Source organism: Antrostomus carolinensis, unplaced genomic scaffold (assembly GCF_000700745.2).
Source record: "Antrostomus carolinensis isolate BGI_N321 unplaced genomic scaffold, ASM70074v2 scaffold23223, whole genome shotgun sequence".
NCBI classification, from domain to species: Eukaryota; Metazoa; Chordata; class Aves; order Caprimulgiformes; family Caprimulgidae; genus Antrostomus; species Antrostomus carolinensis.
In genome coordinates, this window is record NW_010307561.1 from 6081 (window position 1) to 17349 (window position 11269).

Consider the following 11269-nt stretch of genomic DNA (forward strand, 5'->3'; position numbering starts at 1 on the left):
ATCAGAAAAGAACAGTGACAAGACATTGAGACTTTGCTTAAACTGTCCGAGCAGGATTTTCTAACTGTAGGAAAAAGTTCCTGGCTCAGAGTAACAACAGGTTGTAAGAATTATTGAAGGAAAACTGTTGGTTAAATACATAAATACAGCACAGAACAGGTTGTGAAAACATTACCCCTCAGGTCGATTAAAAAATCTGATCTTCTCTACAGCAATTTCAAAGCTTCCTGTGTAAGATTCTGCCGCAGTCGAGCGAACACGCCGTGGAGCAGTACCCTGTCTCAGACATGTCTCTGCATTTTCACTCGCAGAAGTCAGAGCCAGTGATCTCAAACCAGCCATCCAGCAGCATTATCCCACCACGATGACCACAAACACCAATGGAGTGTTTATTGCAACAGGATTTTATTAAATATTTTTACTTTTGTACAAAAAAAAAAAAAAAAAAGGCTTAAAATTGTAAATACACTGCATGCTAAGAACACACAAACTGATCCACCACACTGTCATAAAACACATTTCTTTGTTTTCTCAGTTTTTGAAGTTGCAAGATGGGCCACAGGCAGATTTGGCCCCAGGTGGTGAATGCCAAACTGCTGAGCTCGTGCGCTTGAAGTACCGAGGTTTGCTCTTGCCAAAAATATCCTCCAGCTTTGGGCTTGGAATTAGCCCAAAGAGTTGGTCAACGTTCACCGGGTGATAGTATTGGTGTAAAATGGCTTGATTAAGCTGAGACCCTATGGAAACAACCGTGTCAGAGAAGCAGACTCATTATAAATTAAGTTTTCAGTGCTCTGCTTAAGGTGCCCTTTCCCTCAGCGCCTGCAGGACAGTTACTCTTCTGCGCCTGAACAACTGTTATTACCTGTACAGTGCGTGTGATTAACAGTTTTCCTGCTCATCACAAAGCTTTGAGCCCCACCCCCATCTCTGTGCTGCCAGCAGTGGCTGTTTGAAGTTACGCAGCACACCAGACATACCCCAGACCCACCAGCCTTGGTTTCCCCAGGAGGACACCCTGCCTCGGCACCAGTGAGCGCCCACCATCCTTTCCACACCCCTGGATCTGAACTCGCAGGTCTTTGTTTTAACTTCAGCACAACAGCACTGTCAGGAAAGCAGCTCCAGTTCCCCTCAGCACTCAGAGCCAGCAGCTGCCTGCACTGCTGAAGCCTCACACACCCCTGGACTGCACTCCAGGGAGGCTGGGATTGTACCCAGTGCATCTGGAAAGCTCCAGCTTCCCAAGGAAGGAATTAAAGGAAGCTGAACCAAACTTGGCACTTACCATCAGCCCAGGCAGGGACAGGCTTCCGAGGTTCATTCTCATCATCTGTGGAGTCATCGCTGTTCAAATCCATCCCATAGTTATTTTCGTTTACCTGGGGGGATCTGGATTCCTCTGTGCCCTTCGGGATCCCCAAGTAGGATGTGGGGATGGATTTCTGAAAGCACAGAGAGCGCTGATGAGAGCAGGAAGCAGACCTTCCCATCTGGCAGGAGAGCTGGCCTTGCCAGGGCAAGCTGGCCACCGGAGCCCTGCAGTCCCACCCCCCACAGGCCCCTCGAAGCTCTGGCACCAGCAGGACGAACAGGCTGTGCTTGGGTCCCAGCTCAGACCCCACAGCAGTTAAGGAATTCAGGTGCTGTTAAGGAATTTCGGCAGTGCCCTCCCATCGAGTGCAAGCCCTGAGTTCAGAGGGGAGTCCCCAAGGCCACATGCTGGGCAAGGAACTTCACAGCAAAGGGAAAGTAGCCAGAAAGAGGAGCTGAGAGCCACCTTTCTGGAGCAGATGCTTCGCTCACACTCATTTTCATCCCTGGTTCAAAAAACAGGAGAGCCAAAAAGGTCACCTACCTGTGAAGAGGAAGCCTTTGCTCTACGTGTTAACTGGAACATCTGTAATATTCCTGCTCAACAGGTAACTTGGGTTGAGATTTTGGTAAAACCCAGAAGTGCCTTTTGGCTTTTTTTTTTTTTTTAAACCAAACTGCTCTGAAACCCCAGCCCACTGAAAGCCAAGCTGCAGCACAGGGCTGTGCAGGGACCACAGAGCTCAACTGCCACTTGGCCACCCTGCAGCTTCCAAGCTGCCCAGAAGAACCTGCCAGTACCTGGCCAGGACAAAGCCAGGGCTCCACTTCACATTGAAGCTGCTGGTCAGAACAGCACAAGCCAGAGCTCCAAGACACCTCCTGGTTTTGTGGTGAGGACGGGGGTGACCAGAGACCTGACAGTTACATGCAGTGCAGCAGTGCCTAGAGGCGCAGACCAGAGAACACACCAGGAAGGCATCCCCAGCTCTGCCTCTTTGCATTCAGGAATGCAGAAGTACACACACATCTGTACAAACACAAACCTGTCACTGTGCTCAGTGACTTGGTCACCACTTTTAACCCTTTTCCCCTCCTGGTTTTTGTAGAAAAGCCTGAGAAGAACATACCAGGTATGTCTGAGCACTTGGCTTTGGCGCACACGGCTCAACCACTCAAACCCTTTCACGTGTGTCATGGCAGATCTGGTTTTCATTTTCCAGAGCTCTGACGTGAGTCACAGCACAGAGAAGAGCAGGAAGAACAGGAGCCCATCAGCTTCAAGACAAGAGAGTTTCCTGGCAGAGGCAGATCTCGAATCCATCCGACTCTGAGCAGATGTTTCTCACCCATCCAGTGATCAGGTCTAAGCAGCTCCCACCCAAACAGGCCTCCGGAGAGCCAAGAGCCAGGCTGTGCCCCAGCCCGGAGCCGGGGCTGCGGCCCCGGGAGGTGCTGCCATCCTCTGGCCATTTCCAGCAGCTTTTCCAAGATAAAACCCTTCTGCCAGGCTCCCCCCGTGCCGAGCTCTCAGCCAAGCACCAAGCCAGACATCCTCATCCTCTGCACAGATGCCTGCTAAAGCCCATCAGCCTACACTTGAGGATTTCATTTCCTGCTCCATTACTGATGGATAATCAATCTGCAGGCTGGCTCCAAACCACAGGAGCCAATTACACACCACAGACTCATTTTATTTGAGGGCTCTGCTGGAACCAGGACTCACCTTTACAGTTTTGCTCAGCCATGTGCAGGAGGCAGCAGTCAATGCTTCTGCATGCTCGATTTTCTTCTCCTCCCCCAGCTGCTGCTGAGGCTCCTGCAGACCATCTTCCTCCTGTTAAGACACAGGAATTAAGTCATTCTTCATGTTCACTCAAGCAAAACAATCAGCCTGTCTCTTGAACCGTGCCACATTTTCTGGAGCCCTTGCAATAAAAAAAAAAACAAAAAACAAACAAAACAAAAACCCAAACCTCAGTCCCTCTGTGTCTTCTGCAGAAAAAAACCAAACCCAAGACTCAAAGAAAAAAGCAAATCCTGTCTTGCTCAGATCCAGATCAAGAAGGTCTCTATAGCCCACCTCCACCTTTACCACTTTCAGCCAGGTATTAGAAGCCACAGCAACGGATTCTGGTTGTTTGGCTCTCTTCTCCTGCCCAGGCAGATGGTACAGCTCTTTTGGGCTTTCTTTCTAATAAAAAGAAAGAAAATTCACTGTCTAAGTTCCTTTTCAACCCAAATCACTTTTTCCAAGAGCTTCTTCTCCCAAACTACTCAGTAGGGAAGAGCTCACAGGAGCGGAAGAGCCGCAGGCACTCTGAATTATATTCAACTTGTCTCATCTGGAGGAGCTTTGCTGTGGCTGAGTCCAGCCCAGTTGCTGGCAACATATGAAGAATTCAGACCTTCATTAAAATTATATAGCACAAATCAGAGTTTGAATGTCATGGACCTAGTGAGTAAGAGCAGCAGGAGCAAATACAGAAGGAGGAATTTATCCTTATGAGGAGTAGCATTTGGGGGTTTGATTTTTTTACTAATGAAGAAGGCAGAAATAAGTGATGTTAAGAGTAAAAAAAAAAAAAAAAAAAAAGAGTGGAAAGAAAATGTTACTGTGATATTTTGAGACAAACAGACTTGACTTTAAGCCATAACGTTCCTTGTATAAATGCAAACGTTACATGAAGCCATATGATACCTGAAGTTTGTTATGGGGAATCACACCCTCCAAACACAGTGAGTGAGTGTAATAGAAAAAAAAATTCTCTTTCTAATTTCCATATTTATTTTAGTTTCAGTGAATGCTATTTGGAGGTGTTCTTCAAAGTGCCATTGTATGGCTGTCATCCGCCTTGTGATGAGGCTGGAAAGCTCACCAGTTAACAAGAAAACAGTCAACCCCAACTTTAGCAACAGAGTTGGTTTTTTCTTGCACAAACCCCAACTCCTTACAATAATATGTTTGGCTCATCATCGGTTTTATTGTATTTGTTCCTCTAAATAACGTAACAGTGAATGTTAAAATCTTAAATAGTAACACAGCACTTGGAAAACTAGTCTGATCTTAAAATAATTCTGTTTATCCTCACTAGTTTACAGCAGAGAAGTTGTTCCAAGACCACTTCAACTCCCCACCTTTATGTTTTTTTCAGTAAACACTGCTGACTCCAGCGGTGACTGGGGGCCCTTCTATTTCCCTCGCTGTTTGTGACCCCTGGGGAAATAACATATGATCTGGTTATAGAAGAAAGCATCTCCACCTCCCACCCACCAACCATTCTTCTAGCCTCTTGCTTCAGCACCCCAAACCTTTGGGACATCCTGACACTCCCACCAGTCTCCCAGCTTCAGCAATATTATTTATATTTACTGCTTCACCGTGCCTGTTGCCAAGTCTCCTCCTCCAGGACAGAAACAAGCCAATACCTCTCCTTCACTTGTTCCACCTGTTGCTGCTCTACAAGCTTTTTCAGTTCCAAGACTTTCTTTCCTTTTTCTTTCATTTCATCCTCTCTTCTTTTCTGCAGTGGTTCTTGCTGCTCAAATTCATCTTCCTCCTGAAGAAGAAAACCCTTGTAACCCGCCAGCTCAAGCGGGGAAAGGCAGGAGGATATGAAACAAATGCTTTGAAACAACCTGTGCGTGTTGTACCTCACTCTCACCTTCCACAGCCTGCCCACCAGTTGGGTGGTCTCTGCTTTCTGTCCCCACAGATACCCTTGTGTTCAAACCCAACATCAACTGTCTAGACAGAAACCTTGCAGCACACACCCCAAAATCCCTGCAGCAGGAGAGGCAGTAACCCCTCCCTGTCCCACCAGTCAGAGCAGAGCACGGGTTCCCTGCTACCCCTTTCCTTTTCTACAGGCAGGACAGACCTAGAGCCGCTCTTACCACACTTGGTGCTTTCTGCTTCCACGCATCAGCTTCCCCGGGCTTCCTCGACAATTTTTTTTTGCTCCGCTCCTCTGCCGCTTTCTCTTCCCGCACTTGCGAGAGGCGAACCTGGGAAAGCCACGCACGTCAGCTCTGCTGCCCCCGAGGACACACTTCACAGCCTGGTCCAAGCAGAGGACGGAGACTGCTTCTGAAACCTGGGATGTTCCAGGTCCTAATGAGACCGAGAACCCAACACCCAGCAAGAGGCACACGAGCAGTGGACTTAGCGCCAAGCTCACGCAGCAAGTCCAGCAGTTACCACAGAAGGGACACTCATCACTTGGAGCAACAGGAGAAAAGCACAGAGACCACTGCACAACCCCAAAATACAGGCTTCCACCTTGTGATTCTCTGCAGAATAAGGGGATCCAGCATCTGGTTTCCACTTTGCCTGTGGTGCTGCTGTCAACCCACTGAACTGCAGCATAAGCTGGGGATCTGGAAGCTGAGTGAGCCCCAGAGAACGGTTCCTTCGCCTGAGCTGGCTGTCCCAGTAGAAGCACTGGCACTTCCACAGCAGCAGACCAGCCAGGGCTGGCTACACTTTTGGCTGCCCAGGTTTTGGGAAAGGCTGAAAGGAGCACAATTCCTTTGTTTTTTAAGACTGAACCTTTCCAAAGGTCACTTTAGTCCAACCCCCCAAAAGGAGCAACCAGCCTGCTCCCAGCAGCTGCTCGGACCCCAGGTCAGTCAGGCACAGCCTCCCTCAACCTGCACGGTTGTACAAAAGCAGCAACACTGCAGGCAGCCATCACCAGCCCATCCTGGGACACTCTTCATCTTACCTGTCCTCCAAACAGGGCCAGACATGGCTTTAAAAAACCAAACATGACACAAGTACACACAGAGCCAAGGCATGAGCATCCCCTGCATGCTCAGTGGCTCTTCTTTCCCACCACATCTTTGTGACTCCCTGCAAGTGCTGTGGCTTTGCCGTCGGCAATGTTTGGTGTGAACAGCTCGCTCTGAGCGTGCTGCAAGCCGAGTAAGGCTGTCTCATCTGCAGGGCCTGCTCACAGAACAGACAAGGGATGCTGCTGCATTCCTTGAGCACAGAGCACCATAAACACTGCGTGTTGGAACAGGAATGTGCAGAACCACTGCAGAGGTATGGAGAACAAAAGCCTCCTCTTAGAGAATTTCAGTGTCTCTGATGCAGACTTACCCACCACCTGATTAGTCACCCTCAGCAGCAACCCTCTGCGTGCACCTATCATCCCAAGAACCTCTTTGCAGCACCCTCTTGGTCTCACAGCTCACAGGAATAATGTCACTCTGCTGAGTAGTCCAAAACTTGGTCAGTCTTCTTACCTTCTCATCATTCTGTAAAATCTTCTGCTCCATCCGCTTTTTCTTCTCTTCTTCCATTTGTTCCACCCGCTCCCGAGCCTGCAGTGCCTTCCAAAAAAAAATCCCTCTTCCTGGACAGCGTGTGTGCAAGAGGGGCTTGTTAGCTCTATCTGGTCCAGCAGAGAGGGCGGTGGGGAAACAGGGACTTGCCATGGGAATTGGGGAAAATGGTTATTTTGTTTGACTGACTTTGGCTGAGCTTAGCCTCAGCTCACTTCTGGATTAAGTTCAGACATTGGCAGAGGCTTTGCACCAGCACAGTCAGTTTTACTGCCAGAAGCCATGAGCAGCAAGACTCAGGGTGCCCAGGCAGCATCACTTGCTAAACGCTCCTTCCGAGTGGGAGGCGGGAAGCACAGTACGGCAGCGCTGTCTGCCTGGCAGGGAAGGCCTCCAAAGGCAATTCTGTGCTGAACCAGGGAAGGAGCAGGAGGGAAGGGAACCAACTCACTGCTTCATTTCTGCTTGCCGCCGTCTCTTTTCCTCCTCCACTTTCTTTCTCCTCTGTTCCTCAGCCTCCTGCTTCTTCCTGAGGCTTTCCAGTCTCTGCCGCTCCTTCTCCTGAAGGGAGATGAGTTCAGACTGTACCGATTGCTGGGGCCTGTCTCTACCCCCAGGCTACCTGTGCGCAGGCAGCTGGAGGCTAGGCAGCCTGCTCAACAAAGAAGTCACTGTCAGAGTCATGTGCACCCACACACCAGGATGGGAAGTGAATAGTAGGGAAGAAACAACGCAGGTTTGGCAACAGCACTTATCCAACTAATAAGAGCAGAAGAGTCACGGGTACAGGAGGGAAACACCTCGGTCCTTCAGTTGTAGAGGATGTTTACGCACAGACCAGCAGACTCCTGCTGTAGGTGACCACCTGCAGCAAATGCTCCTTGCCTTGGACAGTGTTACCTACACCAGCAGCTGGGAGAATGGGGGAGAAGGAGCACAGCACAAGTGTTTAGAGGCCAAAAGGTTTCCTTGCAGTTCCCAGCCCCAGCAGAACACACCTGCAGAGATCCTACCACCTCACCACTGGTGTGGCCAGTTTACCCATCTGGCCAGAGAGCTGCAGGGATGCCAGCGTGAGGGGAAGGAGGTGTCAGTGCCCATGAGGCAAGAAGCACAGCCGTTACAATCTTCCAGTCCCCATGGTTAAGGGTGTCATTACTTACAACAAAGTCTCCCTGTAGAGAAGAGACATTAAAAAAATATTATTACAGGTTTGGAACTAACACTAGCACCCCCTTCATGGCACACACACCCTGCTCTTCGCTGCAGCTCCTTACCACGAGGTGGTAGAGAAGCTGTTGCCTGACCCCACACTGCCTGGCTTTCAAGACACAAGGGGCAGATTCCCACCACAAAGAGAAAAGCTTTCCACTTTCCTACAGTTCCACAGTCCCAGAGTATAAAATGTGTCTGCTGACTACAGACAGAGCAGCTGAGATTCCTCTGCATCTGAGGAAGGTTTGAGGATTGATCCTAAAGACCCCCAGTCAATACCAGTGTGCGTGGACAGACGACACAAGGCAACATCAACCAGTTTCCCTTCCCTGGAGGGGCTGAAGTGGAATTGTGAGGCCAGTTTGCTACAAGGACCTGCCCTGATCCATGGTAGTAAACAGAACTAGGAACATGTTTATGCTTTTCTAAGCAAACTGTCTCTTCTGCCACTCCCCCAAACTTGACCCCCTCCTCCAGCCCTGCCAGGGCAGGTGGGACCCTAACACACCTTAAGAGCGGGTCGGGTGGGAGTATTGCGTTTGATGAAGTTCTTCATGACACCCCCATGCCCCGTGGGCCCTGGGCTCATAAGCAGCTGGTTTCGCTGCACAGCCTGCAGGAAGTTCTTCAACGGTCTAACAACCTAAGAGGAGAAGATGGAGGGAAGTTAGTACTTGCCAGGGAAAGGGAGGCAGAGAAGGGCCATGGCACCTACTCACCTTGCTAGCTGGAGAGGAAGAAGGTGGAGTCTGGTTTGCTGAGTTCTTGTGCTTGTCATCCAAAGGGGAAAGGGTTTGACCCCCCAGCTGCTGCCCATTCCATACAACACTCATTGCTTGTTTATAGCTTCTGGTCCTGATGGTAATACCAAGAGGCACATTAGGTGACCGTCGTGCTCCCCAGTCTTACCAGAAGCATTTCCTTGCCATTACATGCTTCCCTCTGCCTGTTCACTGCCACCAGAGGACACGGGCCTCCTGTGAACTCAGCCCTGTGGCAGGCACACCATCCCTTCATGAACAAGGACAGGAAAAGCAGGAGAGAGCTTGCTGGGGGAACACCTGGGTTCCAGAGCAGTGATGTACAACACCACACTCGCTCTGACTCTCATTCTCCACTCTGAGGCCCAGTGTGCAAGAACTCTTTTTTCTATCTGGTATTAATAGCAGAAGACAGACATAACCGCTGTGTGTTTGCAGCTGGACAGCCCAGCTCCCCTCACTGGCAGGGTTTCACGTGGCTTATAAATACTTGGGACACTCACAGATTTACCTGTGTCAAAAATTACTTCACTTGCATCCCCTAATTCCAAGGAAAAATAGGGTGGACTGCTTCCCTGCACAATCAGGGCCCAACACAGCAGCAGCCCTGAGGAAGACTGCAGATCCTGACCCATTGCACCCTGCTGAGCATCCACACAAGAACAGAGGTTACTGTTATTCCCCTTCCTGTCCATTATCCACAGCAAATTCACCCCAGCAAAACCAGGGCAGGAGACTGAGGGCAAAACTAAAAGCAGCTGGAATCTCACGTGAAACACCAGTAACACAAGTACTGAGGAAACAAGTCAGGTATTCCAGACACTTGCACAAGATAAAAATAAACAGGTCAGTCACCACTCGCATTGCCTTCGGAAACCGCTCCCGCACCGAACCGCTCGGAGCCCCGCCTAAGCTGAGAGATAACTGTGCTGTCTTAGTCACTTGTGCTGCTTTGTGCATGAACTCAGGTGTCTGCTTCCCAAACCAGACCTCGGCCAGTCTCAAACATGGCTCAAGAAGTCACAAGGTTCTCCCAGGACAAGATTTGGCCAAAGAAGATTTCAAAACTACACTGGAAGGGGCCTGGGAAAGGCAGGGAAACAAAGACCAAAGCTTTTAAACAGATTACTTAAAAAGCCAGGCCTGAGTCCTTCCAGACCACTGGCTCATTCCTCCTCCTTGCAAACGTCTCGTACCAGACACGTGAGGGATTCTCCTGGGACTTGGCACAGGGTGGTTGTTCCTGGTTCTGATTCTGGCGTTCGCTGTTTGGATTTACACAGCTTCCTGTAAAGAAACCCGTAGTTGGCACCGTGTGCAAGGCACCCCGCGGGGCTCCGGTTCTTGTCTCCAGCTCTTGTATGGCACATAACCAAGCTGGGAAACCAGAAGCCCAGATGGCTACCTGGAACATCAGTGTGGCACAGGCAGACAGGGCAGTGTGCTGTAGTACACATCCTGTACAGACCCTTCTGAACAGGCACGACCTGTTTCACCAAAAGTCCTCCAGATACTCTTCACTCCAGCTACAGCTGCTTATCAGATCCTACAGTTCCCACAGGGGAAACAAAAACCCCAAATCTCTCCCTCTCCTTGCTTTGAGGCACAGTAAATAAACAGGACCTGTAAATCCTGAGATAATATAAACCCAGGGGAAAGGGAAGTCAAGGCACTTTAACAGAACAATATGCCATGTGGAAGACTTCAGCTGTAAGAGCAATCTCCTTTCAAAGCGCCCTCGCTTACTCATCGTGCAGCCTGGAGTTGGACAGGCCAGCATTTGTCTCATGGCTTGCACATGTTTACAAGGTGTCCTTGCTTATCTAATTGCATGTCTCACCTCTTCAGGAGATCTAAAGTTTACCTGAAAAAAATACCTTGTCTGATCAGAGGTGGTTTTGTTTCAACACAAGTCCCAGAGTATCCACCAACCCTCATGCTGACTCCTCGGGCTGTGTGTCTTTGGGGCTTCACACAAGAAAAGCAAAACTGACTCAAAGTTACCTTCACTGTTCCCTGCCTGCTGCTCAGGAGGAGGCAAGTGCTGTGCAGGAGGGCTGGCAGCTTGTACACTTTTGCTTGAAATGAGGACGTCTTCAGGAGTCTGCAGGAAAAGGAAACAACATTCTCTTAGCACAGTTGCTTCAAAGAACAAAGTGACCATGGACCTGCTGTCCTGAAAAAGCCACTCACTCCCAACTGCAATGCAACTGCTGGGAGAGGGCCTGCTTCCTGCTCAATTAGAGCTGCACCACACAAATGTGGACTGGCTCATTTCAGTAAGAAGGGGCCTGCTAATGAAACAGCAGCCTCTGCAGGAAGGACAGCTGCCCAGCCCTTCTCAACCAGAGCAGGAGCCTTCCTGAACCTGGACTCCAGAGTCAAAGTGCCTTGAGAACGACAGACAGCTTTTACACACCTTGGAGAGACCAATTTTCAACCTACAGACATTCCAGTCCTGAAGGACAAGTCCCTGTAAAGTGTTTCAGGTTACAAGGTCATTAGTCACTTTAATTGAATATATCATATACAATTATTGTATATTCACAGGAGGAGAAGCAGAGAGGTTGCTGCAGCACAGCACCCCAGTGTGCTACGAGGCTGCCTGCACACAGGCCGTGCTCTCCCTGCCTGCTGAGCTCCCACCACCACAACGCAGAGCAGAGCTGCCTGCCCATTCCTGATGC

At 49.7% G+C, this 11269-nt stretch overlaps 1 protein-coding gene across 1 annotated transcript in view; it reads right to left on the bottom strand.

Annotated features, from left to right (window-relative positions):
• Window positions 1-531: 531 nt before the first annotated feature.
• The window catches only part of LOC104523030 (inner centromere protein-like), a gene marked incomplete at its 5' end in the record, with an annotated part of 16677 nt that continues 5939 nt past the window's right edge, over window positions 532-11269 (bottom strand). Inside the window, 13 exon segments of the mRNA XM_029084377.1 lie at window positions 532-737; window positions 1289-1445; window positions 3041-3151; window positions 4453-4531; window positions 4744-4874; window positions 5212-5322; window positions 6568-6671; window positions 7050-7167; window positions 7770-7781; window positions 8330-8464; window positions 8541-8676; window positions 9779-9869; window positions 10587-10686. Coding sequence (XP_028940210.1) covers window positions 532-737; window positions 1289-1445; window positions 3041-3151; window positions 4453-4531; window positions 4744-4874; window positions 5212-5322; window positions 6568-6671; window positions 7050-7167; window positions 7770-7781; window positions 8330-8464; window positions 8541-8676; window positions 9779-9869; window positions 10587-10686 — 1491 coding nt within the window.